The sequence below is a fragment of the Zalophus californianus genome, chromosome 2 (genome assembly GCF_009762305.2).
Source record: "Zalophus californianus isolate mZalCal1 chromosome 2, mZalCal1.pri.v2, whole genome shotgun sequence".
NCBI lineage: Eukaryota > Metazoa > Chordata > Mammalia > Carnivora > Otariidae > Zalophus > Zalophus californianus.
Genome location: NC_045596.1, coordinates 62,891,295 through 62,911,398, shown reverse-complemented (window position 1 = coordinate 62,911,398; position 20,104 = coordinate 62,891,295). Strand labels below are relative to the sequence as shown.

Below are 20,104 nucleotides of genomic sequence, written 5' to 3'. Positions count from 1 at the left end.
AATCAACCTCTTCTTGCTTCAAAAATGCTGAAAAAGGATGCTCTGCCTATGCAGCTAGCTCCTCCCCTCCCTCAGTCCTTCTGAGCTGCCCCCTTAAACCGTCCCTCTCTCCGTTGTATGCTCCTCCTTAGGCTTGTTACAAGAGTTGCTAAGGCCTGTGTGGCCATATGTAGTTGCAATAATTCCATGACAGGGGGCGGGGCTCTGTCAATTCTGAGAAAAAAACAGGAATGGTAGTCCTTTCTCTGTGTCTTCTCAAGTTATGCCCAACAGAAAAACTGTTTTCTCTATCTCGATCACATCAGATGCTTGGAGATCAAGTTTCGGAATATCTACCTGGTTTCATCAAGAAGACATCTTATAGTGTGTCCTTATGAATAATCTAATAATAACAATAGCTATAATTCACTAACATCTATCAGGGGCTCAGCACTGTACTACCTACTTTTCAAAAGTTATCTTACTTACCTACTTACAAAGTAGATATCATCTCCCATTTTAAAGACGAGGAAACTGAAGGTCAAAAAAGTGTCAAAAGGTGTCAAAGTTATAAAGTCAATAAGGCTCAGTATTTAACCAGGTCAGCAGGTTCATGATCTTCCTACTGACCAAGATGGCTCAATCTGGAAGCTTCAGAAACTTAGGAAAGGGGAAAATATGCTCTATCTTTTGAAGAAAAAGAATGGAACGCTGTGTAGGTAGTGAAATGTGGACATATTACCAAGCAAGGGAATCACTTCTAGCTTCCTTAGTAAAGATGCTGGTGTGAAATATGTTGGTCTTTTCATACCACATCCCCTAAGGCTGTTTCAACGTGATCTGAATATACCAAAGCCAGAGTTCCTTCCCATGCCCTAAACGATGCAAATGTACATGCTTTCTTCTCACTATGCCATGCTCAATGTTTTGATGCCACTTGCATCACATAAATCCCAAGTTTTACGAGCAAAGTAACAGATGGGATGCATTGATAGCTCATGACTGCACATCAGCATTAAAATAGCATTAAATCCATGCAACTCATTGTATTGCATTTTCTGCTTTAAAGAAAGAAAAGAGAAGAGAAGAGAAGAATCATTAGAACAGCATCTTTTTTAGTTTAAAATCCTTCAGGGACACTAAGATGATGAATGAGAGAAGTTGCAACTATTTATTTTAGCACATAGCTACAGTGTCTGTGTCATTTCAAATCAAAATATGAGGTAAGTCTATAAAACAAGGAGACTTTAAAAACACACTGAAACTTTCACATCCAGGAGATCATAATCTCAGAGATTTGTTTCACATTTGCAATAAAGATGCTGTCAGTGTTCAAAATGCACTTTTTGGAATGCCTTCAGAGAGAGTTCACAAGTCACTGAAGAAAACTGAGCTTGTTACTTCATAATTGCTCCCTGTTTTAACCAAAAATAATTACTGCTCTTCTTACCAGACAGGACTCTGACTGACTTTTGGCTCTTTGGTAATTTTTTAAAATCACCTTCCAAAGGATGATATACTGTCACTATGGAGGATGTTCTAAAGAAAATCCCATAGATTTTGAAGAAGATTTCAGGTCAGGGTTCTAAACACATCTTGAGGACAATGTGTGAAGACTCTCCAAAGGGAACGACTTTCTAAGTAAGAATGTTCAGCTGCATGTCTTAAACTCTATAGAGAGTTTGTTTTGTTTTTTTTTTTAAAGATTTTATTTATTTATTTGAGAGAGAGAGAATGAGAGAGAGCATGAGAGGGAAGAGGGTCAGAGGGAGAAGCAGACTCCCTGCTGAGCAGGGAGCCCGATGTGGGACTCAATCCTGGGACTCCAGGATCATGACCTGAGCCGAAGGCAGTCGCTTAACCAACTGAGCCACCCAGGCACCCCTAGAGAGTTTGTTTTTTTAAAAAAATCAGTAACTTTTGCTTTTTTATAATTACCCATTTAGTAACCAAGTTGCAAAAGCAATCAAATATCATTTTGAGCAGGCACTGAGACTCCCTTTCCAGGGAAGTGCTCCGTATTGAGAATGTTTTTCATCCTGACACCAATAACGGCAAAGGCAGATCTGAGGATTCTAGTTGGCTGAGGTGTCTTATGATTGAGGTTTTGCCTCCATTCTGACTCATTCTTTGAGGATTGTGCAGTGCCCGGGTGCTAAAAATGAAAAAGCTAACTTGGCAAAGGGCACATGAGGCTTGCTCACTCATTGGACATTCAGTATGCTCAGTATCATCTCATTTTAATGCTTTTCAAGTTTAGTTCAATCTGCTCCCTGGAAAAGCACATCTTTTACACTACATAAATTAGTCAGGCAAGGAAGATGTGCACACCAGTCCTCAGGAACAGAATGGATGGTTATTTAACAAGGTGAGCTATCACTGGATTCCTGGACAAAGGAAAAGCCTCAGACTCAGTGGCTCTGTGACCCTGCTTTGGCTGATCACTCACCACGAGAGCTTCTTTATATTTTCTCTTACATTTTCCCAAATTCTTTTCTGTATCTGTTTCAATGCTGTTTCTCACTCAAAGTTCCTCATTCCTTTGTACTTCCATTCAATTCTTTATTTCCAAATTGCCTTTGACATAAGTTTGTCTAATTTTATTGATCTTTCCCAAGATTTGGGTTTTGTACTCATTATCAATTCTCTCATTTTATACCGAATCAATTCCTCTGCTTATCTCTATGAATTCCTTCCTTTTGCTTTCCTCAGGTTTCCCTTGTGGTTCTGTAGCTTCACTTAGTCCATTTATTTTCATGTTTTTCTGCTCAATAATAAGAGCTTAAGGCCATCAATTTTCTTCTGAGTATAATTTTGTCCACATCATTTAAGTTTTGAGAAGTTATTTCCTCCTCATCAACATTTCTTAATAGTTTGCTGTTTTGATTTCCTTTTAGAACGAGTAATTATTTAGGAGACTATCTAAAACTTTCTCAACGGTTTGCATTTTTTGTCTAGCCTTTTATTATTAATTTCTAATTATATTTGATAAGTGCCAGAGAATGCACTCAGTATAATTTCTTGTTCTTTAATTTATTGACAGCCTCCGTATGGTCTGTTTGTCTTAGTTTTCTCAGGCTACTATAACAAAAATACATAAACTGAGTGGCTCATAAACAAAAGAAACTTATTTCTTGCAGTTCTGGAGACTGGAAGTCTGGAGCAGGATGCCAGCATGGTTCGGCTTTGGTGAGGGCTCTTTTCTGGGTTGCAGACCACTGAATTCTCAGTGCATCTCCACGGCAGGGAGCAGGGAAGCGGGGCGAGCTCTCTTGTGACTCCTGTAAGTGTACTAATCCCATTCATGAGGGCACAGCCTTCATGACCTCATCTAATCCTAATCACCTACCAAGGGTCTCACATCCATATACCATTGCACAGGGAGGGGGTAGGATTTCAACATATGCATCTCTGGGGGACACAGACATTCGGTCTTTAGCACTAGTATTTGATCAATCTTTATAAATGGTAGTAACAAACCCATACATAGTGACAGGAGTAACCTACATGCTCATTAAATCCTCACAGTAGCTCTATTTTACAGATGAGAAAAATGAAGCACAAGGATTTCGCCAAAATAATTTTCCCAAAGCTGTATAGCTAGTACATGGCAAAACTGAAATATGAACCCACTGGGTTTGGGTATGATAAGCCTCTGATCTTATCATAAGATGGCAAATGTTCCAAAAACATTTGAAAAAAGAAATATTTTTTTTTCCTCCATAGGGCACTTTAATATTTTGAAAACATTTTTTCCCCCAAAAACACTTTGGCCATTATCTATTATAAACTCCCTGCCATGGGATGACTCTGCTTGTAGAGATATTGTAGGACTGAATCGGGAGATTAAAAAACCTCTCAATGCTATTAATTACATTTGTTCTTCCACCAAATGTGATTTCCAGGTGACACAGAAAATGACCCAAATTGTTTAAAATAATGGCGATGGTTTTCGTCAGACCATCCAGACATCAGAAAAGATGTCAGTCAGCAGCGGAGGGTACCTGAAAGAGGAAGGAATCGCTCTGGGCCGGGACTCCTGAGTGCCTGTACCACACGATGCCTTCGTTGATGTCTTGCTGGGTAAAGGTGCTGGTGGGAGTTGCTGTCCTCCCATCAGGCAGGTGCTGCCCTTCCTCTGCGGGACTGTCTGCAGGCATATCAACCAGCAGGACCACCTCTCCTAAGAAAGCCACACAGTTAGTGAGGATCTCTGGGAAACGTAAGAGTAAATCAGAGCCCTCATCTCCTTGTCTACTACCTTTTTTCAACAGAAATTAGGTACGTCTTTATTTTTAATCTGAGGCGAAGGAAAGTATATTAACACAGAATTCAAGCATCATCAAATTCACCTACAGACACAGAATTCCCAGTCTCTCAACTAAAAAACACTAAAAGTAATTCAAGGGCAATTCATGTATGAGGTTACTAACTATATCAATTAAGTCACATAAAATTGTGAATATAGCAAATATTCAAATACGGGCGCTGGATGGATTCATTTCTACATATAACTTGCTGTGTAGCAGGAAATGCTTTCTAACCTGGACATTTTTGGTGTAAACACAATGGGAAATTTGAAAAAATTCAGAAAGAGTTATTCTTGGGAGAATTCTGTACCATGAGAATAATGTTAGCTGGCCCTGGGATGCCTATGGCGGGGACTGCACGAAGCACGTCATATGATGGTTCAAACCCAGCTCCATGTCAAGATGCGTGAGCTTTATGTAGGCTTTATAAGCCTCTGTTCCTATTGGTAAAATAAGAATAGTTCACGGGTACTTAAAAAGGATGTTGGCTATCCTTATCATTATGTTATTTGATCCTTCTGAAGATGCTATTGTTATCTACATTTAAAGAAAGTTCTTAAGGCTCAGAGAAGTTCAGTAACTTCTTCAAGTTCACAGATGATATGTGAAGGAGTTGAGATTTCAGTCATGGTTGTTTTGTGTTCACAGTCTTGTATCTACCCTCCTGAATAACTGATCTTGTTTGCTCCTCCATCATTCTTTAGAATTCATTAGAATTGAAGCAAGGAAACCTAAATCTAAACGACAACACTACCAATCTGTTTCTATCGCTTGTTCCTCACCTGAAGCTACTATCTCCTTAAAGTGAGATTGCAAATACAAAGGTGTTATGGAAACAATTAAAATTTCACCAGGATAAAATGCCCTCAAGTGTAGACCAAACAGGAGAAGGGATGAACTGCTGAAAACAAAAGCCATGTTCTCATGAAAATGCATCTAATACTAAATCTGAGAGAAGCCTCCTCACCACTCAGATGGTAAGAGGAATAGAAAGGGGGGAGGGGAGGGAGAGGGAGAGGTTCTCTAGCAGGATACCCAGATCTTAGTACACTAAGTATACTAGACACATTGGACAACTGAAAACACATTTTGATTACACTAGAGCAATTTTCTTACTTGAAGGAAATATTCCTTCTAATATTTATATGCACTAAATTCAAATTCAAAATGAGCATGATCTCACTAGAGCAATTTTCTTACTTGAAGGAAATATTCCTTCTAATATTTATATGCACTAAATTCAAATTCAAAATGAGCATCAGGATGGTGATGAAACACTGAAGTATGAAAAAAAAACATCAATAGTCTCTTTATAAAGTCATGTATAGAATCAACTTGCTCTAGTTTCTTTTTAGTATTGTTTCTCATTTATACCTAAGTCACAAATTCCATTAGCCGTCTCTCCCTGGTTCAACCTCTGTTCATAATAAACATGCTTTTCTAGGATGTAGACTGTTTAGGAATGTGAGTACAGCTGTAAAATATTCTGAAAGTAGACTTCTACAATGAAAATGTGGAAAGTAGAAAAATAGAAAATATTCAAATGCTAATTTCCTAGCTGTTCTTCTTTATAATAGAAAAACTAAGCAGAATTTTTCTAACCAGGCCTAATGAAATAAACCTGTTTTTCAGATCTTAAAAAATTGCCATGTTATGCAGATTAACAGGAACCATAGGATATTGACGAATTTCGTGAATTTCAACTCAGATAAGAATGACTGGGTACCTGTTAGGTGCTAGCTATCATGCTAGACGCTTCAGGGATGGGGATTCAAAGATAAGCAAGATGCAGTTCCTACCCCTGAGATTAGTCCTCCATAAGCAACCAGGAGCCACTGTGAGATTTCAGTAGGTGAATGGCATGAACTGACTTAGAACACAAAACATATATGATCAGAATACAGGGAGCCTATGAAAGAACTGTTAAAGAGGCTGAATTTTATTTTATAAAAATGGGAATAATAGTAATTAACATTTATGTAGACAGTTTGATCAATTGTGAGACCACTGCAAAATCCAGATGACCAATGGGATCCTGAACTAAAGCAATGGAGGTAAGATTGGAAAGAAATAAACAGACATGACAGTCACTAAGTAAGTGGAAGCAACAGAACTAGACACCTGTGGTTGTGAAGGGTGAGAGTTGGGGAGGGATCATCCATTGACAGGAAGGGCAGCAATGACGCTGATGGATGAGCAGGAGGGAGGGAAGTTCAGCACTGGGTCTGTTGAATACCAGGTGCCTCTGTGATAAGCCCATGAGGAGACAGGGAGAAGTATCAGTATTTTGTGGGGTTCACCCCAGCAAGGTGACAGCTTTTGTGTAGTACCTCACCTCTGATTTTATTATGACAAATACAAGGAGCTGACCCTTTAGATACACGGAAAACCAGGCTTACAAAACAGTCTGGGTTTAAAAAAACAAAATAATCTCTACTTGGGATTTCCTTAATACTGAACTCTATAGTTTAAGCAAGAATTCTGAAGGGAAAATTTGATAGGTATTAAGAATTAGAATCTCAGTGGAATCTCCATGAATTATTTTGGGATTGAGAAAATCTGTATTAAAGCTTTCTTACCCGATGCTAAATAATTTAGAGTTGGCAATGTGTTGGATTAAATCAGATTTTCCCTCAAATGATACTTAAGTTACCTCATTAAAACCACCTTATTAAATTTACTTTCAAACTTGTGAAGTAGCTAAAGGTGCAAGTATTAATCAACTTGTCTACGCTTAAATTTGAGAGCAGTGATGAGTCTGTCAGTGGTGGAACTTGGGTCCATTATGCGTTTACTACACAAGAAATTTACATTTGGTTCAGTTCCATGGTCAAGTCTTCACAAAAAGTCTAAAGCCCAACTGAAACGTTCTAAAGTGATGAGGGAGTCCAGTAGCTGGGGTAGCAAGGGGGTAGGGGCTCCACAAATTCACACCACTGCGATAGATGGATGTAAGCAGATTGGTGTTAAGTGGGTTTCCAGTTCCCACCATCTTTTGCACTCTTGAGTGCTTCTTAAGGGTAATGTGATTTGATTTTTACTAATAGGGGGCTCTGGACACACAGAAAGAGGATTATGTTCATAGGAAGAAGTTAATTAGAAGAGTTATCGTAGGAAAGGGTCACAGGCAAGCCTACATGGCGTTTATCAAGCTGAAATGGCTTAAAAAATGATTTAATTCAGCATTGTTCTGTTTAAGAGTTAAACAGAATATTGGAATATTGGGCTGTCTCTAGGAAATTAAATTTTTTTGGCTTTTAATGATCAAGATAAAGGAGAGAATTTAATACATCAAATGAGTCAAAGATTTTTAGAGCTGAAAAGGACTTAAACATTATCAAGCTTAAAATCAACGGATAGAAGAATGCAAAGTTGAATAAGGTCTGTAGATTAATTTTTATAGCATTGTGTCCAGGTTAGCTTCCTGGTTTTGATAATTGTTCTATTGTTCTGTAAGATGCTACCATTGAGGGAAGCTAGATTAAGGGTATTCAAGGGCTCTTTGTACTATTTTTGCAACTTTTCAGTAAGTCTAAAATTATTTTAAAATAAACAGTTAAAAAAATTATCTAGCCTAACCTTTCAAAGAACCTAAGGCTCAAAGGGGTCCACTTGCCTTCCTCAAAGTTACACAACTATAATAAAAGACACTCCAGCTAGACCAACTATTTTATAATTATATTCTTTATTTTTTAATTTCAATTCAATTAGCCAAGGTGTAGTACATCATTAGTTTTTGATATAATGTTCAATGATTCATTAGTTGAGACTATCACCCAGTGCTCATCATATTATGTGCCCTCTATTATTCCCATCACCCAGTTACCCCACCTCCCCCCACCTCCCTTTCTGCAACCCTTAGTTTGTTTCCCGGAATCCAGAGTCTCATATGGTTTGTCTCCCTCTCTGATTTCCTCCCATTCAGGTTATAGTAATTCTTGATTAGATTATGCTTTTCAATGTCTTTGTTGACATTGGAATTACTTTTATTTTTTTTAAGTCTTTTTTTTTTTGAGAGAGAGAGCGTGTGAGCGGGGGGTGAACGGGGGTGATGGGAGGGACAGAGGGAGAGGAAGGGAGAATCTTAAGCAGGCTCCACACTCTTGGTGCAGAGCCCGATGTGGGGCTCTATCTCTGGACCCTGAGAACACGACCTGAGCTGAAATTAAGAGTCAGATGCTTAAGCGGCTGAGCCACCCAGGCACCCCATCGAAATTACTTTTAAATTGCACAAAAGTTAACTTTTTTCCCTCACTACAGAAAATACATAATTTTTAAAATCCAGTAACCCAGAGGAAAAACGGATTATTATTCCTCTGCTATTTAACATGCCAAGAAAGTTTTTACTTATAATGAATATAATTTTCTTTTTCAGGTGATCTATTTAGTTCTTTAAAAAAAAATCTACCTGCCTATTCTTTTATTTTTATGACACTTGGTTATTGCCTTACAGTTTCAATTCCTTCTTCTGTGTCTTTAAATCATTTTAATATGCTTGTTTCATAGTTGTTATGATTACTCCTTTGTTTGAAATTAAAATTCCATTTTAATCATTTTGTTCATTTTTCTTATCATACTACGGATTGTTTCCTTATCTGTAATTTTGAATTCTGAGCTAATCTTCAGTGGTTTAGGCTGTGAGAATCCTGTGATCCAGAGTTGAGGGTGGATATTCCACAACAGTTTCTACCAGTTTCTGCAAGGGACCCAAGAAGTATCATCAGCCTGAGATTAATATTCATATGAATGTCTCAGCTGTGGCTTTCTCAGACAATGTGCACAGTATAACTTAACCCTGGATCTACAGGAGAAACAGGCCTGAAGTTCTGCTTTCTCGGCAGACTTTCTTGGCTTCAGTCTGAGCCCTGGGAAACACAGGTAGATTTCTTTGCCATCTCTCTGGGCTGGTGCCCTTCTTGTTTTCTATTCTGTCGCTCTAACTGAAAGTCTTTCCAGAGTCCCAGTTTTATATAGGATCGTAACTTTCTATCTCTGCATGAGCATTACATCTCAAGCCCCTGGGTTACTGGGACACATACAAGCCCTCTCAGGGAAGCTGTTCCATTAGCTCATGCCCAGACTGGCTTTAAGCTCCTTCTCTATTTGCTACCTGGAGATTTCTCTCTATTCTTGGAAGGTCAGCCATGAGTGCCCTATAATTCTTATCTTTTACCCGGCACTTCTAGATGATGATGACGAGGGAAAATTTTCAAGTTATCATACTCTACTATCTTGCTGGGAGTGGAAGTTAACAATGGAGATCTTTAAAAATGTTTTTATGTAAAACTTTTTTTTTTAAAGTCTCAACAAGAAGTCTGGTGATGTTCTGGAGGGGGCATAAGGTGGAGTTTGAGAGCCTGAGCTTCAGAATTAAATTGAAATTATTAGCTATATATGCTAAAATGAACCATATCTCAGCAAGTTACTTTCTCTGTAAAATGAGCTTATTTTAAAACTTAAATTTTGATTTTCATATATACTAACAGGTCTGTATTACTTAGCACACCACCTGGTACGTAATATGGGTACAGTATGACAGTTATTTTGACTATTCTGTGTTTAAATGAGATGTGTGAGGTATTAGAAAGTCAGTTTCATTGGAATCACAACCTTGCTGCCTGGCATCATAGCAAAGCAAGTCCAAGACTGCTGGATACAATCACGAGGTCATGACAAAGGAAAAAAAAAGTTACCAAATTGTGGGTGGTCCTGGGTAATTTTGTAGATGATTTCTGAGGCACGGGCACCTGGAGCTTCAGCCTGTAAGATTCTGTTGGTAATTTGCAGCATCCCGCCTTCTGGAACCCACACCATTGAATTAGCCACAAGCCGAAGACCTGCATCATTCTAGAATAAGGAAAGAGTACACTATTAAGTCCAAGCCAAAAAAAAAAATATATATATATATATATAAATAAATACATATATATTATGATTACTCCTTTGAAATCCTTGGAATTTTAATCATTTTGTTCATTTTTCTTATCATACTATGGACTGTTCCCTCATCTGTTCTGTAATTTTGAATTCTGAGCTAATCTTCAGTGGTTTAGGCTGTGAAAATCCTGTGATTAGGAGTTGAGGGTGGACATACATATATGGATTATGTTCTGTTTAAGACTTAAACAGAATATATATCAGCCCTTAAAAACATAAGCTATCAGGTACTACTGCTGCCAGCCATCATCTAATAAGAGATGCCCATAGCGCTGGAGTCTATGAACTATGTATGTCTATTGTGTGTAGATACATGCATGTGTATGTATGTCCGTACATGTCCTACTTTTCCCTCTACTTTATCCTAAGCAAATAAGTTATTTCGTTCAGGAAGACAAGTCTCTCCATTTCTTTCTTTCATTTGTCCATCTCACTGTCCTTCCATCCTCCCCATCCACCCACACTCAAGCACTATCCATTAAGCACCTATTATAGGCCAGCTCTTTTGCCGGAGGCCTGAGCTATATAAGAATGCCTAAACAAGATGTCAGTTTCAGAACTTACAGTCTAGTGGTCCCCCCACAGACAAATAATCAGGATGCATCACAAATGATGCTCTGTAAGAAGCTTGAGCAGGGTGCTGTGGGAGAATAAAGGAAAAAGGAGGTTTCCTCTTTGAGGGAGGGATGCTCAGGAAGGCTTTCCCATGGAAATATCATTTAACTCTTGAATGACCAAAACATCGCCCTTCTAAGAGACAAGTGGTGAAACAGATTCTGTGCAGAGGGCCCAACCGAGGCAAAGACATGAGGCAATGCACTGTGTGCTTCATAAAATACCCAGGTGTCTGGGCAAGAAGAGTTTATGGAGCCAGGAGGGGGGGGGTGAATAAAAAGGGACCCTCTCTTAAGGTTGGCTGGTAGAAGGTAAATGCTGTACTAAAAGTCTCCATTTATCTTATAGGCCCAGTAAACTCAACATGCGTCTTCATGGAAGGAAAGGGGATGAGCAGGTCTGGGGTTTATAAAGCCTCCATCAGCAAGAGATGGAAGGGGCTAGAACCGACATGTGTCTGGGGCTGTAGAAACCATTTGACAAATTCTTGTAATGGCTCAGCTGAGAGAAGATGAAAAAGTCATCACAGCAGGAATGGAGAGTTAAAAACAGTTTCCAAAAACACCAGAGGCCGAACTGACAGGCCTTGATGACTGATTGAAAGTGAAGCCTTAGAAACAACCGTTGGGAATAGCCGACTGGAAGAAATCACCTCTTTAGCACTCCTGAGAAGGCACCCATTTTAATTGCTAAAGCTAATGTCATTAAAAAAGTGTTGCCATTCCTGATTTGCAAGGTGTGCACCTCTTCCAAAGCCTCATAACTGACATTTTCCACGGAAGGAGATTAGTGAGCCTGCCTGTCTTCAGCTTTCAGTTTGTTTTCATACTTTAAAAATGAGTCAATCTGGTATCCTAAAATGGGGCATTTCAAAGGGGACGTTTTTATAAATTACTGTTATTACTTTCAAATATGCCAATAAACAGAACAGAGCAAACACCACTCCCAGGAGGGGCATATTCAGAGCAGACGACAACAAATGTGCCTTCGCAGCCACTTGACACGAGAGCATTTGCCCCTGACAAGAGGTCGTCATAGCTATTCTCACCACAATTACCAGGGAACCGAGTCAAAGAGTCCCCAGGTGAATGGCAGCAAAGGCACCTTCTATTGTGATCAGTGTTCAGGGGCAAACTCCCAAGAATTTTCTCCTTTCACAACTGATACAGCATATTAGTTACAAAAACATCCAAATGTACCAAGAATTTTCCTCCCTTCCCCCCTCCCCCAGACTTCTGGGGGAAAAATCCCTATTAACTTCAGCAAGAGTTTCATAAAACATAGTACACTTAGACCCAGTGTCTTAATTGCTAGAAATCTCTCTAATAGAAGCAGTCTCTTCAAGTTTGATTATAGTTACAGAAATCCGTCATACACCAACAACCACATTCTGGGACTGATGAAGCAATGTGTTTTCTCATATTCCAAGCAAGTAAGTACTGGGACCTGAATGCATGTCCCCAGATGTCTCTCTCACTACACTTCTATCTTGGCTACACTTTACCAATACAATTCTCTAATTCCTGTGTGAGTGTAAATCTTTAGGAGACAAAACCCCTTATATGTCAGTGTTAGGACAAAGGCAACATCTGGAAGCTTATTACAAGTTCAGAACCAGGCCCCACCCTGGATTCTGATTTAGAATCTGCATTTTTTTCACCAGCTTTACTGAAGTATATTTGACAAATAAAAGTTGTACATAGTTAAGGTGCACAACGTGATGTTTTGATATACGTATATGTTGTGAAATTCAAGCTAATTAAGAAATCTATCACCTCACACAACTACACTTTTGTGTGTGCATGTGGTAAAAACACTTAAGGTCAAACCACTCAGCAAATTTCAGGTATACGATACAGTATTAAGTATAGCCACCATGCTATATGTTGTATCTCCAGAACTTATTCATCCCTGGTAACTGAACCACTGTACCCTTTGGCTACCTTTGACTAACATCTCCCCATTTCTCCTATCTCAGCCCCTGGCAACCACCATCCTGTTCTGCTTTTACAAGCTGGACTGGTTTAGATTCCAAATATAAATGAGATCATGCAGAATGTGTCTTTTTGTGTCTGGCTTATTTTACTTAGCATAATGTTCTTCAAGCTCACCCATGCTGTCACAAATGGCAGGATTTCCTTTTTTAAGGCTGAATAATATTCTGTTATATATGTAGAACAGATTTTCTTTATCCATTTTTTTAAAATTTGAGAGAGAGAGAGCAAGCGAGTGGGGAGGGGGCAGAGGGAGAGGGAGAGAGAGAATCCTGGAGCAGACTCCCCGCTGAGCATGGAGCCCGATGTGGGTCTTGATCCCAGGACTCAGAGATTATGACCCGAGCTGAAATCAAGAGTTGGCCACTCAACCGACTGAGCCACCCAGGTGCCCCTTTCTTTATCCATTTATCCATCAAGAGACAGCTAGGATGTTTCCATACCTTGGCTATTGTGAATAACACTGCAATACACATGTGAGTACATATATCTCTTTGAGACACAGATTTCATTTCCTTTAGGTATCTACCCAGAAGTGAGATTGCTGGATCATAGGATAGTTCTGTTTTTAATCTTCTGAGGAACCTCCATACTGTTTTCCATAATGGCTGCACCAATGCACATTCCCACCAAGAGTGTATACAGGTTCCCTTTTCCTAGTACCCTCACCAACACTTGTTATCCTTTGTCTTTTTGATAATAGCCATTCTAACAGGTATGAGGTAATATCTCATTGTCATTCTGATTTGCATTTCCCTGATGATGAATGATGTTGAGCACCTTTTCATGTACCTATTGGCCATTGTATGTCTTCTTCTGACAAAGGTCTGTGCCGATCCTTAGGCCAAGTCTTAACTAGATGATGATGATGATGACTTTGCTACTGAGTTGTTTGAGTTCCTTATATATTTTAGATATTAATCCTTTATCAGATATATGATTTCAAACATTTTCTCCCATTCAATAGGCTGCCTTTTCATTTTGTTGACTGTTTACTTTGCTGTGCAGCTTTGTAGTTTGATGCATTTCCTCTTGTATTTAAACAGGATCCCCAGGGGATGCGGAGGCATGCTGAAGTAGGAGAAGCACGGCTCAGGACAGAAATAGTGTTGGGTCTAGAGTGGTCCTCCTGAAATCCCACAGACAGGTCTTTTAGAATACTTATATTTATAAACAGATACTATACATGCCTCTGTTTCTGAATTATTTGTTTATAATACTTAAGAAGAAACAGACAACAGTCTAAGGGAAAGAAGTATAATTCTTCCCACTCATTATGATGAAGATGGTTGTATCAGTTGCTTTCTTCTGGGAGAGAGTCCAGGGAAGGTTCAAGAAGAGATGAATAGAAGGCTATATATACACCATCTTTTCTATAGTTAAAGTGTCCAGAAAAGCCAAACAAATTTTAACCTCATTTCCCCAATGATTCTGACATTTTGCAATTTCTTTATCTCCTTGTAGTTTTTTTTCTTCTGCACAATGGTGCATATATCCCTGTAAGCTCAAGAAATTAGCCATAACATGAGTTGAATAATCTCCTACCTAGTAATGTTTTATATATCCTTCAGGATACCACATTAGAAAGCAATGAAATCCCAAAAAGGGATTATGGGGGCATAATCAAGAGTGCTTTAAATTAAATAGTTCTTCCAATTCATCTCATAGAACAATGGGCATACAGAAATGTTGGCAATCAAGTTTAGCCATTATATACTGTGTTACAAATAAAAATATTAATGCTGTAAACCAGAAGTAGCTTCTATCATTAGAAGGAAAAATCTCACAAATAAAATGAAAACTCCCTCCCTTAAAATAAATGTTGGGGCATAAATGATCATCTCAAATGACAGTGTACCCCAACCCTGGGCCAAACTACTAAAGCTAAAAAATTTTAAAACTTAATCAAATAGAAAATGACTATAATTGGATGTAATAGCAATCCTAATATTTTATTTATTCTGTAAAAAAAAAGTCTTAATTTGCAAAGGCTCTTTTATACCATAGCTTTTAAAATGCAACCTTAAAGGACACTGTGGATTCTAAGGAAGGATCATGTAGGGTGGACATAGAAGGTGAAACTTAGATGCTATTTACCAGGATAAAGGATGGAAAGATAATTGGACTGTTTTGTGTGTTTGGACAGTGTGTGTATGCTCCTCCGAAGCTCTGTTCCTTCAGGTCAAGAACACAGAACCTTCTCTCCATGTAGATTTCCACTACTTTATAAACAAACAAAATTTTGTAATCAACAAACATTTTTTGAACATATACACCGAGCAATATTATAAGATGCCAAATTGAATAAGCTAAGTAAGTCCATAAAAAGGTGAAATCCTGGGGTGCCTGAGTGGCTCGGTGGTTAGGTGTCTGCCTTTAGCTTAGGTCATGATCCCAGAGTCCCGGGATCGAGTCCCACGTCTGGCTCCCTGCTCAGCGGGGAGTCTGCTTCTCCCTCTGACCCTCACCCTGCTTGTGCTCTCTCTCCCTCAAATAAATAGATAAAAGTCTTCTTTAAAAAAAAAAAAAGTGAAACCCTGACGTGTGGCAAGGATTTATTTATTTACGAGATAGACAGACTCTTATTCAAAAAATTAACATTTTTGTGCCATACTTCTAATTGTCACAAGCACCTTTATTATCAAATGGTATCCTTGCCAGACAACCACTGGGAGGACAAGTTTTAATAAAATTGAGGGAAAGGAAAATAGGGCCTTTAGCTGCACATGGGCCTTACCAAGTTCCAACAGCCAGAGAGGACTCTTAGCAACAAAATTTTCCATCCAGTTCATAGCATGATACTTGGGGGCTTTTCACATCAAAGCATCACCCAGTGACAGAAAGTAACTACTCAAACAACAACAAATGAGGTCACAAAGATCATCAGATTTATTGCCAAAGTGGAAAAAGAGGCATGATTTCCAGAGATGCCTTAATTAATGAAAAAGAGGGGAGGGGGGTGGGGGATGGGTTAGCCCGCTGATGGGTATTAAGGAGGGCACGTTCTGCGTGGAGCACTGGGTGTTATACCCAAACAATGAATCATGGAACACCCAAAAACTAATGATGTACTGTATGGTGAGTAACATAATAAAAAAAAAAATTAAGAAAAAGAAGGTAACTTCTTGAAAGCCCGGCAGTGGAAAGAAACCCACCAATAAGCATGACTTTTCTCTGCCCACATTTTAGCCCTTATTATAAGACGCCGAATTGCTTTAAAATCATATCTCTAGCAGGCTCAGGTTTGGTAATCTGCCCAATTAATGAAAGCCTGTTCAGCAGAGCATTCTTTATTACCTTTTAATCTTTTTGATTTCTTTTGCCTCCTCCCCCCAACAGAGCATGTTTCAACATCAGTCCTAAATCTATTTTCTCTTCAGCGACTCAGCGTAAGCCTGGAGGGCAACAAATTTCCTCAGTGCCAGGCCAAGGACGAAAGTTTGGAGGAAGTGATGCAGAACTTGAAAAATGAGAGTGGAACTGACAGCCCCTGCCCTTCGTCCCAGATAGGCCACCCCAACATCAGCAGAGGCAGCCTGAAGGCTTCTCATCTGACGTAAGAGATGGATTCAAAGGTAGGAACATGGGAATCAGCCTCACTCAAGCTGTTGCATCCCTCCAAGTATCTACCCATCCAACAAAAATGTGCTAAGCTCCTACGAGGTGCCTTGCTTAAGAGAAGGAAGACTAAAATAGCTGCTGCTCACACAAGGTTTTCTTTTTCTCCCTCTCCCTCTCCTTCCATCTGTGTCAGCGGGTTCAGTTTTCTACTGAACAACATTGGGATTAACTTGTACATCCATTCCCCAGGAATCAGACCTGATCCCCTTTGCCACGCCATTTAAACCCCCAGGTAGACATCAGCCAGTGATTGGCCTGACTCCAAATTTAATACACAGGCAGCCTCAGGGCAGGGACTTGGATGCCCATCTTCAGAAGCGGCTATCAGGATGAAATCAGTCATGTCTGACTATACACGTCCTGGAAGCCATTAACAGCTGAGGCAATTATTTTCTTCTTGGGCTCCAGCAGACTTATGATTATAAACAGCTTCACCTGTAACAAGATGTGGTCAGTCCAGAGGGAAGATTCCAGGAGGCTTAGGGCCCAGACTGCTTGGATAGGACACTGAGAAAATGACTGAATCGCTGTCTCGATTCTGTCCATTAGGGGGATCAGAATATATATGACCAATACATTGAAAAATATGGGCTAGATTGAAAAAAGCCATGTGGGTTAAGTGTGATGAGCCAGAACACACTTGAGTCGAAATCACAGCTTCAGCACAAAATACCTTTATAACAAACAAACACTTTTAAACTTCTTAAAATGTTTTTAAACTTCTTCAGTTTCCTTGTTGGAAAATTAGAGGTAATAATTGTACAAACATCCTAGCATGATCATGAACATCAAATGAAATAATTTACATCAAGCATTAGTGCCCAAAAAGATAAAAAAAAACAAAACAAAAACACCTCCCACCCATAGGACTTCCTTTAGAAGAAATAAGGTCATAAGGCCTCTCTTCTACCCTTCTTCATTAAGATACTGTAAAGATCAGAATAGACGTAAAGAACCTGTACTTTGAACTCCTGAAAGGAAACACAGTATGCATTTGTAAAATATCAGTATTACAGTGTTCAGATTTATTAGTACATCCTGGTGGATGCTGGTTTCGTTATCCCATTCATTGGCTTAGAAGCCGTTAGTTCACCTGACGGACATGTAAGCACAACAATATAGGAGATGGAGTGATGGCAGGAGGAAGCAGGAGGGACAGACACTGTAAATACCAACATGAATCCCAAGTTATAAGCACTACAAGGAGTCTCAAGTTCTGTGCTTATGTCTTATTTGTAAATTAAACTTTCATTTTTCCTTGTTTTGTTTTGGTAGTCAAAGCAGTGAAAATCCTAGAAATACTCTTCAACCTTAGACCATAGCATACAAAATGAGAGTGCCATCCACTGAACCGAGCTCCAAATGTGGAGATTGAAACCACTATAGGAAAGGCGGCTGCTAGCGCTGTGCTGAAATCCTGTAACAGTCTTTGGAAAGAAACCAAGCAGGAAGAAAAGAAACTTTCTGTGTCTGTCTAGACTTCATCTCTTCACAACTAAACCTCATCTCCCAGGGTGATTGCAAGAGGGTGATAATTAGGATTAGCTACAAAGTGGCTATCTGCCAACTCTATCTCATAATCAGCCTTCACTTAACTCCCATCTATCTCATGCCACCATCACTGTTTTCATCAGCTGCAAATCATGAGACAACAGCCCAAGAAACTAGCCAACAGACTATGTTACATTAAAGCTGTTCACCTTCACAAGGATCCCGTCACAAATTCTGAGTGATCTTCAGTGAGAAAGTGACAAGTCATTTCTAAACTGTCCTCAGCAAATCAATCTCTCTAGCTAATCATTAATGACACTTCAGTGGCTACTGATATTTGGAATGAAAAGTTCAATAAAAATGGTAAGTCTCCCAATCTATCACCGTGGGAAAGAGTCATTCTTGCTATAACAGAGAAAAGAGCTTCTAGTGAAATATCATCAAGTAATAAATGGTTCTGAAAATGTTTTTCATTAGGTCTCTTGGATCTAGCATGGGTTAGCCCAGTACTTCCCAAAGCGTGATAGTCATCCCATTAATAGTATCCAAGAACATTCTATGTACAACGTGGATGAATATTTTAAAAAATGGTTATGTGGGCGCCTGGGTGGCTCAGTTGGTTAAGCGACTGCCTTCGGCTCAGGTCATGATCCTGGAGTCCCAGGATCGAGTCCCACATCGGGCTCCCTGCTCGGCAGGGAGTCTGCTTCTCCCTCTGACCCCCTTCCCCCTCGTGCTTTCTGTCTCTCATTCTCTCTCTCTCTGAAATAAATAAATAAAATCTTTAAAAAAAATAAAAAAAAATAAAAAATGGTTATGTATTAGTATTAATTTTAATATTTTAGAAGTATAATTCTACATTAAGCCCATGATTTCATATGCATCATTTATTAGGATGAGACCACAATAAAAAAGGTGATACAAAGAAAAATATTAAGTAAACAATAGAAAAGGTACTCGTGGACATGACAAAAACATATGGAGGTGGCACCGGAACGACTCAGGCTGATGAGTGTTCCTGTGATTACTAAAAGAGAGAGTTTCCTCATCCTCCTTCAGGTGGACTAACAGAATGGCTGACCTCATCCTTTTTGATTCATTATGATAACCCGACTATGAGCTTCACATTGCACGAGCTGTTGCAGAAGGGCAGACAAAAACAGGGGTGCACTTGATTCTTGTGATCATGCTCAGGCAGGCGACAAAAGCATCAGTGGACAACAAGGCACTGTGTTCTATGAATCTTTGAACATCCTAAGTATCTCCATAATAGATGCTTAATAAATGTTTGAATAGATACCTATCCATATCTTAACTTTATGAATACTGCAAAATAGTATCATAAACAAAACTTCATATCTAGCTGCAAGGAAATTGCAGCTCTAGGAATGACACCTACCTCGGGCACCATCTTCACGTGGAACAGTATATTTCGAAAGGAATGTCCATCGTTGGCCTGTAAGACTGCAACATCAGATATGCTACCTGAGCCATCATGAGCATAGTGGAGAAGGCCCCTAGAGAGTTCATCCAGCCGGAATTGATAGATTGGGGTTGCCGGGGACTGAAGTGTTTGGAGCAATTGGCCATGAAGTGGAGGACCAAGCACTTGGACCACCACATCCTGTGGGTTGTCGTCATCTCGGATGTCGAGCAGCTGGGTAGTGATGGTTCCTCTCTCTCCTCTGCTAATACGGAGGGCCTCATTTCTCAGCACATAGGGGGCCTGAGGGGTTGAGGGGAAGGAGAAGTCATTTAGCAGGAAAAGAGAGGACCACCAGTGGACTAGATACAGTTGTGTACAACCTAAGTGATAATTCTATGCTTTTGAAGGAACTCTTGATGCTCCAGCAAAGTGCCAAACTGTGGCAGAGTCAAGGTATTTGTCGGAGGTGTGGACAGTCGTAGTAATCAGAGCAAGTGAGATTACTTCACACTTCTGGTTCTGGAGGCTTCTCAAGCCATGTCAAGGCCATTGGAGGCAACTGAGATGAGCTACTTATTTCTGAATCTCGGCAGTCTCTGCTATCTGGATTTACACTATATCCCCTGCATTGTAACTGAAATCAACCCAGAGGCAGGGATCCCAACCAATTGTCTGCTTCCAAGAGAGAACATTAAGAGGCATGGAAGTTTTGCACTTGTGTTGGGAATTGA

The 20,104-nt window shown here is 39.5% G+C and overlaps 1 protein-coding gene across 1 annotated transcript in view; it reads right to left on the bottom strand.

The window, feature by feature from the left end:
* Positions 1–20,104, bottom strand: part of FRAS1 (Fraser extracellular matrix complex subunit 1) — a 403,423-nt gene that overhangs the window by 118,903 nt on the left and 264,416 nt on the right. The window contains 3 exon segments of the mRNA XM_027599032.2: positions 3,984–4,162; positions 9,983–10,136; positions 19,347–19,673. Coding sequence (XP_027454833.1) covers positions 3,984–4,162; positions 9,983–10,136; positions 19,347–19,673 — 660 coding nt within the window.